The sequence below is a fragment of the Halichoeres trimaculatus genome, unplaced genomic scaffold, assembly GCF_033239565.1.
Source record: "Halichoeres trimaculatus isolate MK-OKI-2021-1 unplaced genomic scaffold, fHalTri1.1 fHalTri1_scaffold_15, whole genome shotgun sequence".
Lineage (NCBI taxonomy): Eukaryota > Metazoa > Chordata > Actinopteri > Labriformes > Labridae > Halichoeres > Halichoeres trimaculatus.
The window spans coordinates 12,950,053-12,972,132 of NW_027437193.1; the positions used below are offsets into that span (position 1 = coordinate 12,950,053).

At 39.9% G+C, this 22,080-nt stretch overlaps 1 protein-coding gene across 1 annotated transcript in view; it reads left to right on the plus strand.

Annotated features, from left to right (window-relative positions):
• The first annotated feature begins 827 nt into the window (after nucleotides 1-827).
• Nucleotides 828-22,080, plus strand: part of pth1r (parathyroid hormone 1 receptor) — a 65,440-nt gene continuing 44,187 nt past the window's right edge. Inside the window, exon 1 of the mRNA XM_074687991.1 lies at nucleotides 828-1,899. Within this exon, the coding sequence (XP_074544092.1) occupies nucleotides 1,828-1,899 (72 nt within the window). The 5' untranslated portion in view covers nucleotides 828-1,827. The remainder of the gene's footprint in view (nucleotides 1,900-22,080) is intronic.

Below are 22,080 nucleotides of genomic sequence, written 5' to 3' on the forward strand. Positions count from 1 at the left end.
TAAAAAACAGATTTATTCTTGGAAAGCCCATGAAGTTCATGTTATTTCTTTATTTGTTTTAATGCCAGAGCTTCATGGTCAACACTGAGGATCAAATAAGAAAAGATAATAAAGTTTGAAGTAAATTAACTTCCCTCTGCAGCTATCATCAACGTCATCATCATCATCATCATCATCATCATCATCATCTAATCTTCTTCTTATTATTATTATCATTATTATTAAACTAGTAGTAGTAGTAGTATAATCCATGCAGCAGTGGTGGGATCTGTAAGACCTCAAACAATAAGGAAATGAATGTCAAAGTGAGGCCAAAGTCAACAAAATATCCATGAGTGAAATGAACCAGCACAGAAAAAGACGTGTCTGAAAATAAATGTTCGGGTAACAAAATAAGCACCTTTCCTGCCATGAGATTGTTCATGAATTCTTCAACTATTTATTTCTGACAATCCAGTGTTTAATGTCCAAACACAAGCTAAAATAGGGTGGGGGAACTGTTAATAGAGCCCTGATTGAATTCGCAGCAGAGCAGCAAAGGTTCCCTGATATATAAACTGCCATCTCCTGCATTATGTCTCGGTAATTCAATCCTACTAGATGCAACTTTTTGAGAGACTGCAGGGGGAAAAAGTGGTTTGGCAAAGGCCCTGCGATCTGTTGAATGTAGAGTTTGTTTGAGGGGTGAGAAAATATGTCATTTCGGAGTCGTGGTTTATTCCCACGTAAGAGAGCGCGCACCAATCAGAGCGCGTTACGCTCCACCCTACCTGCCTCCTCTCCGCCCCCCCTTTTCCATCCACATACTCACTAGTGAACACGACCTGCTGCCTGCCACATCTGGAGCCGCTTCACTACACGACAAACTTCGACTTTTACAGCAACACTCAGGCGTGTGCGAAACGTGTGAGCGTCAGGGTGCGTTTTGGCTTTCTCTCGGTAGTAAGTAGACATTTTTGAAGTTAAGTTGCCGTTTCTGTCCTTTTTTTTGGCCTCGTTTGGGAGTTTCATACATTCAGTTGCTGTACAACTGCCATGCTAGTTTTAGGTGAAGCAGAACGTGTTTTTTTTTTGTCGAAAATGACATTCATGACACTCGTCCATGTTGAGTTTTTACACTGAAGCGGGAGACAGTGAAAGGTGTCGTGTTGTGGTTTCATGTCACTGAAGTAGAGAATTCAATGAAAAATCTGTCATGTCACGCTGTTTTTACAGTTAAATGTTGCATTTGAAGCCTTTTTGACCCTGCTGCTCCACTGCGCGTTAGTAGATGTTGCGTTTATGGTGACATGAGTCACAGAGAATCAAACAGAGAAACTCAACAGCGACAAAGTGATGGAGTGACACATTATTTTAGTCCAACACTGATCTAACATTTGGAAAGGCAGACTGGAATAAGCCATAAGGCGCTCAGCCCCATACTGAAGTGTTTAAGTTAGTCTGAGGGGAAATTTAAAAGACCTAAAAATACAGCGTTGGTTTCTTCCCCCTACAAAGAATCATTTGAACTTCCCACCGCAGAGCGAGAGCGACATAAATAGTTCTGACATGTGGATGTAATTTCAGAAGAAGGGAAAAAAAAGGACAGATGCAGAGAAATAAAGAGAGAGCGGGCTGAGCCGGAGCATATAGTCAGATTATAGCAAATTAAATCGAAGGCGATTACTGAGTTATGATTTCACGGGCAGCTATAAGCATCGCCAGGCCAGATGGAGTAAGCAAAAACGCGAGTCGCTCCACTTTGAAGAGAGTTAAGTAGTCTAAAATCATCTCATCTGAGCATCATCGGTTTGAGCGCCGGGGAGGTAGATCTGCCTCAGGTCCGGGATGGGATCCGCTCTGCTGCTGCTGCACAACCTGGACTTTCTACTCATCTCAGTACTCAGCACTTTGTGTCTGGTAAGTCCGATTATCTGCTAAGTTTTGGATACACGTGCAAGTAGAAATCTTGTGCAAAAAGCAAGCTGTTATCTTGATGTTGCATTAGTAGTCTGCTGATGTTGAGTGATGCTTCCTGTGTGCTCACATCACTGCAGCCTGTCAGGGAGCAGGTAGAGGAGCTGCTGTGACTGCAACGTGCTTTTCAGTGCTTTGCATTTGGTGATGATGGGAAAAATGTCATTTGTGGCACATACATGTTGACATGCAGGAACCACCTCAAAAACTTGCACATCACAACTCTTGAAAATCATTATTCATGCAGTGTTTGTGCCAGTTTTAGCAGAAAACATCAGAAGAGAAGATGTGAATAATAAAAGGTAAACAACTTTGTTGAAGCACTTACTGAAAAATATAACATACACAAGAAGAGTTTGACTTTTCAGATTTGAATCTGTGCTGCATGTTAAGCTTCTGGAACTGCAGCGTTAACAGATGCACATTAATAGTTGATGAGCTTCCTCTGATGGAGACAAAGTTTTGTGTTGACACAAGGAAGTAGACTGAGGATTCCTGATTGGCTTTTGTACTCTACACACCACAGTGTTTGTGCAAAGTGAAGCTGTGTAACCCAGTTCTTGTACCAAGCTGAGTTTTGTGTGTGCTACACGTCGCTCAACTGATTGAATTGAGTCATCTCGAGTCAATAATTCATTCAAAACTCCAGCAGAAGGACCCGGACAATGCCAGCACTCTGAAGGTTGTAATGATTGAGCCGGTGATTGTAATTTCACTTATAGATTTTGTTGTAGGTGTACTTGAGGGGCCTGCCACGCGCACATACACACGCATACACGCACTCACACACTCAAGCATGAGCAGCGTACCAAGTTAGTTGTGTGTGTTTTGGCTGTGGCTGTTGTGCATTCAACAGGCAGTTCGCCCAGGCTCTGAGGTATGGTGCATTTTCCCACTGATGTGGTCCTTCGCTGCACCGCAGTGGACCTCGAGGCTCATTGGTTTAGATGGCAGAGGAAAACAATTATAACATAGCTGTGTATTTATAGCTGATTCAACATTCAGTCGTTAAAAGACTCTGTCTGTGAAGGATGTTTACCCGCTTTTCACTTTGGTGTTTGCTTAGTCTTCCTCTCCACAAAAAGGCAATTTTTTTTTCCCAAACTGTGACCAAACGGGACCAAGATTTCACCAAAAGCCAAAATTAACAGTGGAAAGTCTGCGTATGCGTTTAAAGAAAGAAAACAAAACTTTCTGAATGAGGACGCACAGTGTTAGATTGAAAGACTGCCATCTCAGCGCGCTAATGATGTTTCCCGGATTAACACAGTGAACAGATTGGGTTCATAAATCATCAATTTATTCCAGAAACTGGCTGATTCAGGGAACAGACAAGGAATCTGTCTCTATTGTGTTTTACACCTCAGCTGGCATGCAGCAGTGACAGCTCCCAGACAAAAGATAACCTCACAGAGCCTTTGTGCGCTGTGACTGGCTGCCTCACTTACCCAGTTATTACATTTATTAAGCGGAAGCAGCGCTCGCAGGGAGCTCAGCGAGTGTTTAATTTCTACCTCATGACTGTGTTTTTCTCCCTGATGACTTGCATGTGTCCTGATCATCAATGAAAGAGCTGCCATGAGCGTAAGTGCAGATACATTTTACCGTGCACAAGGCAGTTTTACTGGAATAATAGAACAATAAAGTAAACAATTAAAAAAGTCCCTTTCCATGATGTAACCCTTGACTATTTTGAGGAAATTGTCACTTTTCTCTCAAATTTCAGAGTAGTCACTCAGTGTTGCACCTCCAACCTCATATATTGGTCATTATTTGCAGAAGTGTTCATTTTTCTGAGCAGAAAGCCTCCCATAATAAATTCATAAACATGATCAATCAGTTTGGAACTACAGGGTGGTGACTTTTATCTCCAAATCAATCTAAATGCACCGTAACATGCACTCAAACAACAGCCAGTAATGGAAAACACTTCCCTTTCTCTTACCGTTTATAATTCAGAAAGCCTCTAAGGTCATGCATCCAAAAGGCACAGACTGCACCACTCTTGAAATAATCTTTCCGAGTAGCTTCATCCATTTCAAATTACCCTGAATGGAACTTCATAACATAGATAAGGGTGTGGGATAATCTCATCTCAATCTGTCTCCAGTAATTAGGAGCAGCAGATTACTTCTCACTAATTCATATGAGCTGCTGGAGCATTTGAGCATTTATCAAAAAGGCTTTTTATGTTGTGATTTATCCTGCATGGCCTTTAAATTGAATCCCAGTGTGAGTTATGATAATGTTTTTGTATCTTTGTGGGAGTCTGAAGGATTATGGATAAAAGCCTCTTTAAATGCGGTCGTCTAATTGGGGTTGTTGCTGAACAATTTTGGCCGCTAAAAAGTTTTAAGAGTGTTGGATTGCTTGGTTTAATTAGGCTTCATCTTCTGCACCATGCTGGAAGTAACGCAACAGAAACTTTTCTTAGTAAGAACTAATATAGTTAATCCTGCTGTGTGAGTGTGCGCAAGTAAACATGCTCAAATGAACGCGACTGTGAGTGTAGCTCAGCCTGAACTGCCGCTCTCATCTTGGGAATAAACAAGGGGCTCAGAGAGTTGCTGAAAGTCACTGAGCTCTGTGTTCCTGCTGCAAAAGTTGAATTTACAGGACCCTGCGTGGCTTTTACTGCTAGCAGCACAAGTGTGGTTAGCAGCTCTGATGATGCCAGCTCTTTTAAACATCTTTAAGAGTTTTTCACAGATTCCAAAGGATTAAAAATGATGCAGTTTTAGAGAGGTGGAGTTTCTGAAAAAAATGACAAGTAATTTTTTGTGTTTGGTTCAGCTCTTTGATTTAAGGGATACCCCAACAAAATTATTTTTGCATGAAATTTATGCAACACATGGAAATTCTTTTTATTTTTCTTTTCAGACACAATTTCCCTCTTGCACAATGTCTCAAGTCCAGCACTGGCAGTTCAGACTTGTTGGCCTGCTTAGATTACTTTTTAATAGCATTTTATATGAAACACAACAAAGGAATACATCAGAATAAGAAAAAGCTGAAACCCCTGACCACAAAGGTCTCATAAAAACAATAGATGCTAAGATACATTTTTAAAGTGATATATATTTTTTAAAAGTTATGTGGATCGCATCAACATCTTTACGTCGGGAGATTTTTTTCAGCCTTGAACATGAGGTGCACAACAGCACATTTTGCTTTTACATAAAGAGCTCTTATGACCTGATAGCAGCATAGAAGTGGATGAGCAGGACTTTCTCATAGCTCGGTCACCTTTAAAGTGATACTCCGGGATGGAACAAGTTGGGTCCTATCACAAGGTTTAGGGCAGAAATTACCCCTACAGCAGTGTTTTCGTGCAGCAGAAGCCCAGAGCGCTCACACCAAACACCCCCTCCCTGCTCCTCTGCCGGTTTCCTCTGCACTCAGACGGGGCCAATTTTTACTTGACCAAAAACACAAATAAACGGACTCCCACCAAAAAATCTGATATCAGTCTGCATTCATGCTTTATTCAGAGAATTTTCAGCGCGTTACTTTCACACAAAAACACCGCTAAATAAGGCTCTAGTTCTCATTGTGTTGTAAAACGGCGCTACCTCCACGGCAGAGCCACAGCTGGCTACGAGGCGCTCGCCGCTTAGTGTATCAGTCTGCGCGCGCAGCGTGCCAGATATAAACAAACGCAGGTAGTCTGCCAGGACGAAGAGACACAATACGAACTAGAGCCTTATTTAGCGGTGTTTTTGTGTGAAAGTTACGTGCTGAACATTCTCTAAATAAAGTGTGAATGCAGACCAATATTATATACACAAAAACACATATTTGTGTTTTTGGTCAAGTAAAAATTGGCCCCGTCCAAGTGCAGAGGAAACTGGCAGACGAGCAGGGAGGGGGTGTTTGGTGCGTGCGCCCTGGGCTTCTGCTGCACAAAATCACTGCTGTAGGGGTAATTTCTGCCCTAAACCTTGTGATAGGACCCAACTTGTTCCATCCCGGAGTATCACTTTAACATGCGGTCTCAACAACTGAGCCCCTTTGAGGAAAATGCCAAGGACATACTTTATCACCAGGACCTGTGTAGAATTTCCTGCAGAACACAAGCTGTGTTTGTGGTATTTTTTCAGCTAACAGTAGTTTTCCCATCCATGTGATGCTGTGTGAAATGCATTAACAAGTTGGTCATGTAGCTCGAAATATACAGCTGAACAAAGTCAGCACACTACTTTCAAGCCACTGTCTAGTTCTTTTGTCGTGTCTCTCTGGAGAACCGAAGTGCTCTCTACAGGGGACTACTAATGATGCCGGAGGATCTTCAAGCTCTTGCTTCTTGTTTGTTGTTGCTGACATGATGCTGTGTGTGGTGTACTCAGGTCTCCTGGTCGATATAGGAACTGAGATTCGAAGCATCTTTCAGACACAGACACATTCAGATCAGTATGTTTTTGCTACAGACACAGGTGCCTTTCCACCTCTTGTGTAAATCATTGTATTTATAGTCTAATAATTGCACATTTGCACTAACTGCTGTATTCATTTAATGCTGTTCTAACCATTCATTACCTCTTATTATTTCTGAAGCACACACACACAAGTAGAGCTCTCTAATTACTGATTTCCATTTAAATCCCATGTGACACCTCCTCAGGAAAACTACAGGTAGCATAAAAGACAAACCTCTCATAAAAGCTTCTTTTGCTTTCGATTATGCCACCTCTGACCCGGGCTGTTTGTCTGAATGGGATTCATATTATCAACAAGCCTATGGCTGTTTAAACTCAGAGTTTTGAAAGGAAATGCGCAAAAGGTTGTGAAATCACTGCTATGGTTTCTATTTCACGTAAATCAATTCAAGTCTAGCTGAAAAGAAAGCTGAGCGACACAGAGAGCGCTCATAAGCACTTTTTCATGCTGCATTTAAACTACGGGCTCAGACAGTTTGGACGCGTCTTTGATCTGGAGCCTCTCTTATCAGGCCCCATTAAGAAACAAGAGGAACAACAAAGACCTGCCAGGATCAATCTGCTCATCTCAGCGCTCCCTTAGCGGGGCATGGCTGCCGTTTGTTCTCCCTCGTATCAAAGAGAAAGCGCTCCTTTAGACATACTTCTACAGTAGCCATCTTCAGCGTGTGTTCTGCTTTTGTTTTAACGGACAGTTTTGTTGCATTTCTCTCCTCTTTTGTGTGCATGTGCATGTGTGTGTCTGTAAATGAGACATGGCCAGACTTTGCGTCCTGACCTTTACTCCTCCAGAGTGTGAGAGCAGAAGCAGTAGGAGGTGTGTCACCAGTGATTAAGAAGGAGAGAGCAGATTTTTGGTCAGAAATCAGCAGAATTGTTTAGGGAGTAAGCTTTATGCTGCGAATGTTAGACCCTTAAATTAACCCCTCACCATAAATTAAATTTAGTCAAAATAGATGAGTGTCTTTTTGATTTTTGGTGTAACTTTACCAATCTGTAGTTGTAAATCTGAGCATAATAAAAGTCTCTAGAAGGCCCTCACACTGGTCGGTTTCCTGCTGATTAACCAATCAGAGCTCCGCTTCTTGTAACAAAAACTGGAGACAAATTGAAGAGCTGTAATTATTGTCACATCTTAATCAAAAACTCAATTCAGTCATGATTATTAGAGCAGATTTAACAGTTCCTCTCAGAAGTGGCCACAAAATCAGACATTCCAGGTCACAGAAAGCCCCAAAAAAGCCCAGAAAAATCCTGTAGGGACTGATAAATGGTCGCTTTGCTCTAGGCTTGCATCTACTGGCAGCAGGCTCCACTAACCAGGTCAGGGGAATACTCTCCATCTGGCCATCTGAATCCACCAAAACCCACAGTTATAAATCAAGCACTCATATCCAGCCTTAGAGTCTATTGTTAGGTCAGTGTCATAAGAGACATAAATAGGTTTATGCACTTTGAAATTAGTATTGTTTATCTGAATGTGAAAAAAACATTCTTATAGGACACTTCAGGCTATTTAGCTGTAGCTTGGTCAGAAAATGATAAGCATTGCTTTATTATTTCTGCCTTTGTTGTGATAGCTGTAGAGGTCACTTTCACAGACAAAACAAGGGAACAGTAAACACATATCCAGCCCCAAGCTCATATTTTGGCACATTTGTAACGAAACCTTCCGGCAACAGTAAGATTAGATCAAGGGAAATAATGTTCAGCCCATTTTGCTGCTCAAAGTGCAACTCTCTGATAAAGTTAGAGGTTTTTATTTATTTGATTTTAACTGTTCTTTTTCTGCTTCTTTTCTTGGAGCTCTGTCACAATGTCTTGTAGTCATTCCAATCTAAAATTAAAAACTAAATGAAATGAAAGTTCAATAAGATAAGTGAATAAATGACAGAGCTGGCAGGCAGGGCGCCTTCTCAGAAATAGTAATTCCCTTTGTGTGATCACCCGACATCGAAAACTGTGACCCTCATTGCCAAACTCTCACGAGACAAGAGCAACACACTAAGCGGATGTTTCATCTCCTTCAAGTAAATTTAATTTAGTTTGATATAGCCTGTTTGTTTGCTGCCGCTGTCTGTCTTCCCCTCATGGACTGCAGGGACTTCGATATCAAATCCATTTCAGACTGTTTTTGCCTTTAGGGCTCGCATCATGGAGAAAAGTATTTGAAAGCAACCATCCGGTGATCTGAATGATAACTAGCCCCTGATGATCAATTAAAGTTTTCTCTTCTTCTTTCACAGAAAGCAGTGTTGCATGCCTCTGACTGAATTAAAACATTAAACTCACTTTACTCCTTGTGCAAAAAAAATCACAGATGTGGGACAACAAGTTTGGCAAAAATAGGGAAAGTATGTCAGGATTTTGTGACGTCTGGATCGTGATTTTGATTTTATTACTTTTTTTTTTCATCACCTTTTTTTCACCATTGTGACCTGCAAAATTCGAATCCCAAATATTTCTTACTCAGAACTGTCATTTTTTTTGCACCAAGTTTTGCCTTGTTGCATCATTTCATACTTTTAATCAGGGATGAATAGGTACTTTTTCAATTCACGTAAAATCAAAAGGTACCATGTTTAGGTACCTTAACACATCCTTTTGACTGTGAGTGAAAAAGCAGGTGATTTTTCATACTGGATAAGAACACAGCATTACATGGTTATATATTAAAGAATAATTATGTGAAATTCAAAAAATGTGATTTTGTCATTAAAAAAAATGATATTTTTGACCACATAAACGCAAGAAAGTACTCAAAATTGGTACTGTTGAGTACCGCTAACGATTGCCCAGTACTGGGCATCGGTACCTTATTGTTTCAAATGTGAAAGGTACCCGTCCCTACTCAACACTTGTGTTTTTTGAACTGTCAGCTGAAGCACAATTTTACATAATGATAAACACATTTAATGAAACACATTGACTGTGGGAGTTCTTGAGATTTTGTAGAGTGTAAACAACCTTAGATTCATACATTTATTGATATTTATATTTGACTCTGGGAATACCTGATATAGACTGTACCTGGAGAGGCTGTTCAGGCATAACTCTGATCGTCTCACTTTTTTTAGCTAGTTATCTGTAACCAATGATTTAGGTGATCAGACACAGCCAGTTGAGAGAGAAAGTGGTGAAAAAATGATTCACCCTCACCCATAATGCAGTGTGGTTCAGCACTGTGGTTGATTCCACATGGAAAAAATTGATATCATTAGTTGTGAAGTAGGGCTGGACAATAAATTTGATTTTAATCGTGATTTCAATTTTGCCATCTGACAATCATAAAAACAACATAATCGAAGAAAAACAATTCATATGCCACACAGTGTAGATGTATGCAAGTTCCTGTGCTTCATAGCTCGTCTGTGTTCCATGTGCAGCCACAGTGAGTGTGTGTGACTTATGTGTATCAATAATACTGTATGTGCCACTTGCTGGTTCTTTAAAGTTGTGTTTAAATCAGTACTGAAGTTTTTGAATAAATGAATAATTGTGTATATTAATTGTGATTTCATTATCACTTAAAATAATCGGGATTCTTATTTTTACCATAATCGCCCAGCCCTAATCTAAAGTTAAACTGATTTAATAAAGTTAAGATCACAGCTCAGCCTTTTTTCTGCATGAGTTCTCTATAAGTCCTTTTAACACACCTTGCTCACAGATGTAAGTGGGCGTACAATAAAAAAAACTTAGCACAAGTCAGTTAATCTAGTACTACAAGTCCAAGGCTGAGGCCTGAATGTCTTTAAAAGTATAGAAAGATGTCGTACCAGTCTTTGTACAAGGGGCATTCTGAAGAGCCTGCGTTACTTTGCTTTCCATTCATTGGGCTCGTAGCTGTGGATGAATTCAAACCTGAGAGGTGGGAAACTGGGCACTGCAGACCTCTACATGGTCACATTATGGCACCACTTCAGCTGAATTACAGGTTAGTCACACAGCCTGCGTGCTTCAGAACAGCACAGAACATTCTGAACATCTTACCTGACATGTCAAGTTGCCAGACCCTTGAGTTTAACCTGCAAACTAATCTTGAACTGATCAGCTTTCACCAATTCAGGCATTTTAATGGGTTGATATCTCAGTTTAATCAAAATGTAGCCTAAAGAATTGCTTCATTTTTGCACTGGAAAATGTCTTTTTTTGATTGGTTGATTTTAACATCCCTATAGTAAAGAGGGGTGCAGTATAAAGGTCTGTAACCTATACTGTAGCAAGCAAAGGTGCTCTGAATGTTTCCGCACCACTACAGTCTGTAGTGTATCAGTTCGAAGGGGAATTTGTCTCCTCAATATTAGCAGCAGTAGGGTATTAAAAGATTAAATAAAAAAATAGCCAATAGTCAAAATACAAACAGTAAAGATTTCCATTTGGGCTTATTTTAGGTTTTTTAAGGTGAAAGTCTGCAGCATGCTGCATATTCTCATTTAGTTTGCAGAATACCAGTTACTCACTGAGTCCCATTTCAAGAGGTGTGAATGCAAAATATATGACCTTAGATTATTCTCATTTTGCACTTGTAAGAAATTGCGAGTCACTTGGTGGCCTAATGCACTCAATTATGACGCTGTGGGTCATTTGGCAGTGTAATTTCCTAAGTCCTCCAGCTTATTGTTTTAATTTTGGGTAAAGTCAGGTGACGCAGGATTGGAGAGCAGAAAAACTGGTTAATGTAGGCTATCGCTTGTGGTGCAGAAGTCAAAAAGGAACACGAGTTTCATCCAGAAGACTAGGGTTTGGTTCCTGAAAAATCAGAAGTGACTTTTTAAAATGTAGCTCACATATTACTTAGTCAGAAAGAGCATTTAAAGCAAATATACTGTTTGATAGTCATTCAGAACTTTTTTTAAATGAATCAAAAAGTCCCTCTCCGGAGCGTTGATGGCTTAGTGGTTTAGGTCACGCTCCATGAGCTTTGCCCTCGTGCAGGTGGCCTGGTTTCGAGTCCAGCCTGTTTGTCACTTCCCACTCTCCTCATTCCCTGCTTTATCTACTGTCCTCTCTCCTACCCAAAGGCATAGAAGCCCAAAAATAACAAAATTATACACTTCTGCTACTTTCCTAATTTGACTATAGCATTTTTTGTCCTTTTTAAAGAAGTTTTTCATCAAATTCTTGAACGGCTGACAAAGATTTTGCAGTTTTCACTGGTTTCTAATCACACAGAGCCGCAAAACTTGGTTTGTACCATTTCCTTGGAAACGTCTCTCTGCAGAGCCACATACTCTGCCACATTTGAGTCCTCGTCAAAGCTTCAAGGCGAGTTCTGTGGAGCGACAATGGGTCAAGAAAGCTTTTGAAGTTGAATGACGGTTAAATAACTGCATTCACCACAGGGAGCTAGCAACCCTTTGAGTTTGAACCACTTGCACTGCACTGACTCCCTGGCGTGAAATGCCACCTTGTAGAGTCACTAAAACACAAAATAAAATATGTATACCTTGTTTGAAACTTTCTTGTAATGCTATGCGATGTACTGCAGAAAAAAGGGAATAAGCTTGAGAAAGATGGAAGAGCTTTGAGGGCGTTTTCTGGTCCACAAATGGTATTTATACCCGCCGTGCTGAGATGTAATTTCTCCACCCAAAGGGGCAGATTTGAGACATCCTGTTTTGTAATTTACTTTTACAGCACGTAATGTGGATTTAAGCAGCACAGAGGTGTAAACTCTGTATCAGCTGCTGCTCTACACGGCTCGTTGCTGTCGGTGAGTCATTCACTGTCGTCACTGGTCAGTTAACATGTTTGCTTGAATTTTCCTGGGATCAGCAGCTCACAGAGGCAACTTGTCGTGTGGAAAAGCCCCCCTTACACACATCTCATTATGCTGTGTGTTTCTGAGCAAAGCGGCAGCTGAGGAGATTCTTGGAATACCTGCATTTATATCCAGTTAGTAGATCTTTTCTTAATCTGCCGTGGTTATCTTTTTCCTGTATTGAATGACTCATCTCTTGGTTTTTAGTGGAGCTCTTGAGTCAGACTCATAATGTGTGTGTTAATGGGAGAGTCTACAGTTTCACCAGCATGGTAAGGTTAAACCATGTCTGTGTTTGTCTCAGGAAAGGGGGCTTGTTTTCTTGACTTGGCTTGACCTCTAACTTTTTTCGTCTTAACTTTTCCACTTGAAGAATGTGAAACTTGATGCCACTTTTATACCTTGGTGAAAAACTCACACCTCTATCGGGTATTTTAATGATGTGCCCCAGCCTTATGAACTTCAGCATTCACACAGATCCACAGTCAGGCAGCCCTGACCTTTTAATACACTGTCTGTTCCTCTCTTTTTGGCATTCTGTACATTTTTTTTTACCTCAATAAATTATAAGATGCTGCCTGGAAAGAGCACATGGAAGACCACAAAATCTATATTTTATACTGACTTCCCAAAATACATTTAAAAGCCAGAGTTCCAAAGAAAATTATTAAAGCAGCAAAACAGAACAGACAATACAATCATCAGGCTTTAAGATAAATTTATTTTTTACCTTTATGTTGAGAAATACATCTAAGATACAGTTTAAAGCCAGAGTTTGCAGGAAATTTTGCTACTTGTTGGTAATCACAACGTTTAAATCAGAAATGGATCAGTGCCAGCTGCAGCACACACCCACAGCCTCTGACCGTGACAGTATGAACACATTTACCAGCTCAGCAACCACTTGTAGCATTGCATTTCTTCTCCATGGAAGAGACTTGGGAGCCATGCACCTGACTTAGCATGTTAGCAAGTCTTGGGGATTTTAGTCTCGAGCTCCTAGCTTCACTCTCGTTTAGTAAAAAGCTTTATCTGTTTGGCATTTTGTTTCACTGAGGTTGTTTTTTCTTGCTCCATGCTATGTCCACTATCGTTGCGGCTCAGGATAGCTTTGTCTTCTCACTAAATAAGGTGCACATGTTACATGTCACCTGCACCTGCTAACTTGGCGCACTGTGATTGGCTAAGGTAAGTCTACTATCTACCCAGAAATGCCCAGACTAGAGCTGTCCCATATAGTTATTATTCAAATGATTCATCTCGCCACTATTTTTCGTTCAATCAACAAAAATCTAACTAATTAATTTCTGCTTAATCAAGCAAATACTTCTTTCATTTAATGAGTATTTAGCAGTACTTGATCAGTGTAACTTGTAACACAATAAGGATGTCTCATTGCGCTTATTATGATTAGGGATGGGTATCGAATTAGGTACTTTTATAGATACCGACCGAATTCTGTGAAAAGTACCGGGTATCGATTCATGTAAAACCAAAAGGTACCATGTTAATGTACCTAAATGCATCCTTGTGACTGTGAGGGAGTGGAAGAGTCTGTGATTTTCCATGCTGGACATGAACACAGCATTGCAAGGTTATATATTGAAGAATAAATTTGTTAAATTGAATTTTTTTTATATTTCATTATTAAACAAATTGATATTTTTTACCACATAAACACAAAAAAAGTACCGTAACTTGGTACTGTTGAGTACCGGTACCGATTGCCAGGTACCGGGCATCAGTACCGTATCATTTCAAATGTGAAAGGTACCCTTCCCTAATTATGATCAAAACTCTGGACCACGTAGCTACAGCTGAAGTTGTTGTTCGCAGTCGGCAAGACCGCTTATTAGCAACTTTGGGCTTGTTTTCTAATGTTTGGTTGCTTATTAGGTCTTGCTCCGCTCTCCATAAGAATGCGTTGAGTTTTGTTTCCCTACATGCCCTACTTTCACTTTGCTCATGCACGCTCATGTGCACTCCACCTCTCCCCCTCCCCACTGTGTGTTACAGTGCAGTGTGAGCGTGAATGAGCTCCATCAGATAAATGTCCTTACTTTTAAAAAGTTAGGGGAGCTTTGACACGAGTTTGTGACTCAAATCCTAAAACTCTGTCTGTAACAAAGAGCGAAGAAGACTCTCTGGATCACGTCATCAGGCGCTAAACACCGGGAGCTGTCAGGCTGTCCAAGCCAGAGATGCAGAGCCTCTGTCAGCACACAGTACCGTCGGGGCGCTGAGATATTTCCTCATCAATATTCCTTATGTATGAACTTAGGGATCTTTTCCCATAAAAGTATCCAATAATGTGGTGCCTCATGCAGTGAACTGAAGTTACAGATGAGCATTTACGGCTTGGTATTTCACCATATGACAACAACAGTTAAAACAATAATACGATGCGTCCACTGTTAAAATTTGCGTTGATGAATTTTTATTGTCAGCGTAGTTGATTACGTTGACTAATCGTCCCACCCCAAGTCCAGACACAATCAAAACATCAACATACAGGCAGAGGATTGGGGTTGAGGCAGACACAGACACTGACACACATGTATAGAGACCCAGAAGTTATTATTAAGCAGGTTCATTCCTGCAAAAGTTGACTTGTTATTTTTAGTAAAATCCTGCAGATTCTACCTTTAAGACTATGACTTGCAGATTATGTATTCACTGTTAAGATATTTAAGAAACAGATTTGTGATACAGTTTGTGACAAGACCAGGTGATGCCTGTGATGCTCTCTTGGAAAGACGTGACACTTTCACTCTTTGTACCTAATCTCATTTATCTTCAACATCTTGCCCTTGTCATAAATGCAAGGACAGGCCAGTGTTCAAGCTAAAAGCCTGAGTTGTCCTTGATGTTGATGTTATAATGGTTATCCAACAAAAAAAAAAAAGCTTTTGACACCTTCTAGAGAGATGTGCAGTATCTCCTCTGTGCTCTTTTGACGAGAATGTCAGTCTTCCTTGTAGAGCTCAGGACATGACAGGGATGCCTGTTGAAAAAGTCTTTTCAATCAAAGAATTTCCAGACGTATTCAAAGAGAGCAGTTTGTGAAGCCAGAGGCTCTCTGATTGGCTGTGATGACTTTTTCTGTGGTGTTTATTTCTTCATCAGTGAGCTGCTGTATCAATATTGTGATTCGGACCTCGTCATGGGGAATATGTCTGGAATCCCAGAGTACCTCTGTCGAGTTGACATGTGAAAATTCTCAGCTATGTAGATGCCTTTGACTGTTGCTTCTCCTCAGCCCTCCCCCCACTGTTACTAAAAGGATTGAGTTCCAAAGATACAGAAGCCCCCATACTTATTCTGCTCCTTGAAATGCACGAACAATCCAGTTTGTAGACAGCTCCCTGACTGATCTTGAGCTAAAGGAGCAGGATTTAACACATCTGATCCAGTTGTTTACGTGATTTGGAAGCAGCTCAAACCTCGGGCAGGAATACTCCCCCTGGCACAGGCTCATGGCTGAAAGAAGGCCGCTTTGCTTAAAAGAACCTTTATTAGTTTCATTGCAAAACTCTGGGGCTTATGGGTTCTCTAAGTATGCAGTTCACAGCTTCAGATTTTCCAGCAATAAGAAAGAAAACCTTGCACTGCAGTATGCTAAAATCACAGCCAGGATACATTCAGATTACAACACAAAGTTTGGCTGGTTTTTACCTGTAGTATATAGATTTATACTTCAGCCAACGCAAGCACAGACTTTGGAAGCTGTAAAGTTTGACTTGAAGTCATGACACATCAGAATAATAACATACTGTACAGGACTGCAGGGATTTGACATTTGTAACAGTAAAGTCTGGTAATGAAGGTCGATTGATGATTGATTCTTGTTATCACTAAATATTTTACATGGTGCCTTTTTCCAGCACTTGGATGTATTTAAGTTTATGGTTTTTTTCCTGGTAGTCTGGAGATGTGTGTGGCAGGCTCTAGCCAGCCTTTTTGGGAGCCTTGTAGGCTAAGTGAATATAGAGATAAATGAACCGACCATGGTGATGCTAATCAATTTGGTAATAGTTTCATCAATAAGTTAAAGGTAAGGTCTGCAGGGATTTTTGTTACTTAGAAGCAGTAAACACATAATTTAAACAGGGCCCCTCCTTCTTGGATCAGTGCCAGCTGCAGCTCACACCCACAGCCTCCGACCATAACTATGTCAACACATTAACTAGCCCAGAAACCACCTGTAGCTTTGTGTTTCTACTTGGGAGACTCGAGAGCTGTGCACCTGACTTAGCATGTTAGCACAAGCTAACCAATGGGTTTTTCGACACATACACACACATACCTGATTAGCAAAAAGCTAACTTGTGTCACTTTTTGTCCCGTGCTGCTCTCCAAGTGCCCGGAAGCAATTGAAAATCAAGTCAAGCTTCACCCTCATTTAGTTAAAGTATCTTTTGGGCGTTTCACTTTGGTTGTATCTTTCATTCCTTGTGCTATGTCCACTATTGTAACTGCTCTGATTAGCTTCAATTTGTGATCATCAACGCTCAGTCACTTGTGCCTGGGCGCCCTATGATTGGCTGATGTAACCACGCTCACTCACGGCACAGAAATGTCCCAATACAGTAAAACATAAACATACAGGCAGAGGAGAGAGGTTGAGGCAGACACTGACGCTGACACAAATGTAAAGAGGCCCGTAGGAGACGATTAAGCAGGATTATTCCTGTGCATATTGACATTTTATTATTTTAAAAAATCCTGCAGACTCTACCTTTAATTATTGGGTTCATCATGTTTCCGATGCACAGAACTCAAATCTTAACTTTGTATTATTTATGTCACATGATGCATGCTGTAATGCACTTCTGGATTTAAACATGCAATCTCTCTGTCCTTTCAATGGCAGCTACTCAATTACTTCAACTTCAATGTGTCAGAGAGCATTCATGGCATGGTAAAGCAATTATTTTTCATTGGTGATGTAATGTGTGGAAGTTGATTTTGCTAGAGGCAGGCTTTTGTGTGGTTTAAAATAACTTTATTTTTAGTCTTTTATTTGAGAGCTTTTCAAAGATAATTTAAACCACGTGGGCTACAAAACGAATACCAAAAAAAGGAAAAGAAAAAATCTAATGTTTATTTTAGGGAAGTTCCCCTATGATTAATTATTTAGTTTAAAGAATATAAGAATGAAAATGGAAACAACCAGGCAGATTAGAGGAACCTGTTCAGTCCAACCATATGCCACATGTTGGTCGTGCTGACACAGGCTTTAAATAGAAAGAACACATTGACAAATGATGAAAAGATCATAGGAGTGGAGTGCTCATGAAAAGGATTCAAATGTTGGGTGGATGAAGCTCAGTTAAATCTATAAGCTGGAGCAGTTTGGTGTCACTTTAAAGAAGATGACTCAGCAGGTGTTGTGTCAAAGTGGGATTATTTCAGGGTTCGTTTGTACTCCAGCAGTAGAATGATTGAGCCTCATCCCTGGAAACTCCTATTCCTCAAAACACTTCAAGGAAGCTCCTTCAAATACAGAAGCAAGCTAGATGCAGGCTTGTGCTTTCTCATGTGCTGCACTGTTGCACACTGTTTTGGCTCCTGCTACAGACCCTGCATTTTACTCAGGAGTTCAGGTCATTTTCAGTCAAATAAAAACACGGTTCAAAGACCCCAGCACCAGTGACCTTGCAGTAAGTGGAAATTGGAATGCTCACGCTGACAGGTCTGTTACAGGCCTCTGCAGTACATAGTCTAGTCCTTACAGACAGTTTTAGCATCTTTATCCTTAACTGTGAGCATTTACTTCTAAACCTCAGATTAGGCCTGGGTGATATATCGATTATATGGATTCATTAAAATTTTTCCTTGTGGACGATTTGTAAAATGAAAAAGTCGATTTTTTTTCTCCCCGCTATTGCGCACCTTTTTATACCGCAGCAAGCGCTGACTCCACGTGTGTGCAGCGTGATTTAACAGTTCACTATCAAAACAACAGAAACCTAAATGTCATAAAAATGTTCTTGTGCGTCTTTGAGACCCAGCACCTTGATGGACATGTGTTCCTAATGGTCCGTATCAACAGCCCAAAGAGGTTAATATAAACTAGACCTCTAGTCAGTAAACGTTCAAATCCCTTTTCTCTAATCCTCTGTTTTCTATCAGTCACTTTTCAGGAGTTTGATTAGCTCTTTGACTGAAACATTTACAAAGCCGGGACCCTTTTAGGTTCACCTGCAGATTATTGACGATGTGACTGAGGCGCGAAAAACCTGCTGCTCTTCGAAGTTAATACTCTGATTTAGACAGTAAAGAAATATAAATTGCTTTTTCTCAGAACACCCTCAATCTACTGAAGAAAATCTCCTCTTATGGTGATTTGGATGAATCATGATTTGTGGAAGTAGACTCCGAGGAGGGAGACAGGACAATGATGGGCAATTGAACAGAGCGGCGCTGCTCGGACAGACAGACATGACTGAGAAGTTGTTAAACCTTTACCTGGGGGAAGCTGAGTTCTGTCTTTCCCTGCAACTCCCTCTGTTCCACCAACTTAATCCTCCATTCAGCAGTAATCCATTCGCTGACGAACAGAGCAACATAACGAACCAGCATCGAGGTGCACTCTGTCAAGCAGGGGCGGACCAGACTTTTTAGCTTGGGGTGCCCCGACCAGGGCACTGAATTATGCAGGGAGGCATGAAATTTGTGAGCCCACACTTGAATAAATAGCATTTATTTTTACTTATTTGTTTGTATTAAAATTAAAGGACAAATAGGCTAAAGCCTTAAAAAATAAAACTAGACAGAAACAAAGTGTTTTTTTCAATCATTTAAAAGTAGAATATAACTGAATAGTGCTGTAGTGCACTGAAACAGTACTGTACACACTTTTCCTGGCAGTATTTTTAAATTCAAAATGTACAAAATGGAGCAGCTTTCACTGTAAATGTAAATAAGTCTGCCTCCTTTAAAACTACAAAGTGACGTTACTGAAACAGAAGAAGAGCTGAAAATTCAATTCCAAGAGTCAGATAGAGGTTACTTTTGTTATTTTTTTGACAAAATTAAAACAAAGCTGGTTTTGAGTTATCTCTGTCAATTGTACTTAATGTTTTCTTCAAGAGTAAAAAAAATTGTCAAAAAATCGAAAATCGAATTTTTTGTGAAAAAATCGGATATTTTATTTTTAGGCCATATCGCCCAGCCCAACCTCAGATATGTGTTAAAACCTCTGAAAGCAGCTGTAACATGATGTTTATATATATGGTCACTTTATGCATTAATGTCTCCAAGCATCTTTGAGTAGCTTTATGGAGTCAGACATGTGATAGAACGGGGCCATAGGGCTGAAGAGCAGAAATTCAAAAGCATTACATAATAAAAACGATGGATCGGAGGCAACTCAAGGTGAAAGGAGCCCACAATCAAAATCTGTTATGAATCATTATTCATAATGGCCTGATAGATGCTACAACTAGATTTTGATTCAATCTCCCCTAATAGTCTGTGCTGCACATGTACATTATCGTGTCAAAGCTTTTTCCTGATACTCATTGCTGGAAATTGTGCTGCATGATATTTATGTGAACCCTTACAGCTGTGCTCAGGGGAAAGAAGCAACATATGCAAATGCAATATATCATGAATGTCAGAGCATGTTTGTCCAGTCATGTTTTACACATTTCTAGAAAGCAAGACTGAATTAAGTTGGATATATAACCGTTCATGTCAAAGTGTAGAAAGCAGATATACTTTTAGAAGAAGTTGAATAATAAACCAAATCATCTGCTGTTTTACTTAATAACTCAGCTCTTACATGATTCATTTTAAATTATGTCTGTGCCTAAATGGCTCCTCTTCAGGGCGCCTCAACCAAGGTGACTCTGCAGAGAGGTCTCTCACAGCTGCCCCTTCAATAAGCAAATCAGAATGGTGTATTATTAGCGGGTAATGGAAGACACCTTTGGTGATTAACCACAATTTAGAAGCTTTATTAGGAAACCACTTACAATTACACAAATAGTGACCTTGTCCCAGTTCTTCACTGTGGAGAAGGCACTGATTGCTTTGAGTGCTTTCCTCAACATGTGACACGTCTTTGCATTAGGCTCCATCTGGACTCTGATGTGAAACCACGGCACTGATTGCTGTGTTGTGCTTCGCTCTCAATGGTAATGGCACAACATGTGTACACAAGCTGCAGAACTGATTTTGATAGCGCTCGTAAAGTCTGCAGGACGAGTTTGGCATTAGATTCTCACAAGATGGGCATACAATTCAAAGTGTGCTGGTTCCTTTAGTCCAAATAGTCAAATTATTGCCATACCACCATGTTTGTTTGCAGGGGAATTGTTTGGAGCATGGTGGTGGTGTGTATTTCCACAAATTTTTTAAGGTTCATTAGATTTTATTTGAGCCTTATGAAGACTTTTTTTTGTCGTTGTTTCTTACCATTTTTATGCTATTTAACCTTTAATCAAATTTTAAAGGTTGCTCAAAGTTTTTGGGCTGTTACAGTTAAATTACCCATCAGTTACTTACCCTCATCATTTTCTGAAGCCTAAATTAAAATTGCAAGAACTTTAAAATATTAATGTCACACAAAATGAAGCAAAGCAGTAGATTCTGACTTTGAAGAAGCTGACCCCTTTTTGTGGAATAATTAATGTTATTAATTGTAATTAATTAACAATGAATGTCCTGTTGATTAACTTAATCTCACTCAAATTGGTCAGGGGATGATGTATCATCAGTTGGTCAAATATCTGTATCAGTGTTTAATTTTCTCAGTGCTCTTATTGGTGTCTGGCTTTTTCCCTCTTGATTTGTTTTGTTTCATTACCCTGTCTCAGATAAAGTAAAGACAACAACTACTGCTACCCTTGCTGAAGTAAAAATAAATCTACATCCATGATCTGTAGGAGATGTACAGTTTCAGGGATAAAAACTCACTTTTATGGCTGCTGCACATGTGAATTGCATGACCAGATTCTGAAAGTAAATAATTACAAACTTGTTAATTATAAATATAATTTATTTTTAATAATTTTATAACTATTAACATATTGCCTGGTGCAGCAGATTTGAGATTTAAAATGCAATTAAGATGCCAGAAGAGCCTCTTTATAATTTGTCTTGCATGCACTCTCTCTGCACACTAATATTCAAATGAATCATTCTTATGATTGTTGACTCTGTGTCTGTTGTTGACTCCGTCTGTATGAGAATTACAGGCATGAGCGAGCAGAATGATGTGCATGCTGAGAATGCTGCTAGTGGCTCGGTGGCGGTTGCACTCACACTCATTTAGTCTTGTCAAAGTGTTCGACTGAAATGAAACTCCAGCCATGTGATGTTCAACAAAGTGGAATGGGAGCCGAAAAGTTCTCGAAGAAAACTAATTGCAGTGGATGGGGAATAAAGTGATCCAGCAAGGCTCAGCAAACAAGGTAGCTTTCAAGCAAATTCCTTTGGAAACAAAAACAATCGTGTCATCTGCAGAGAGGTTTCTATGAATGACTGAGCAGAAACAACTAAACACCTAACGCGCCATGACCTGATAGTTAATCTTGTATCATCATTCATTTATGATACCTTGTGTAAGAAATCTTACCTTTCAGAGGCTTTCAGGCATGTTATTCTTGCAGCTGTGGGTATTTTAGTTAAAGTATGGTTTAAAACATTGATGAATCCATTAGAATGTACCTGATGTCAATTCCAATAAATAATAAAGTGCCCCACTTTTTGCGACCTCAACTGTTTCACTTTCGCAATTACTGCAGGTCAAGGCAGTTTTCAGGTAATTAGACAGCCCAATAGACGTGACATGTATTATTCCTGCTCATATTAACTAATGAAAAACATAAATTAGCAATTCATCTGCAAACGTTTTTTTTTTTTTTTTTTTTTATTAAATGTGATGTGAATGGGATGTTTTGCAGGTAGGAAAAT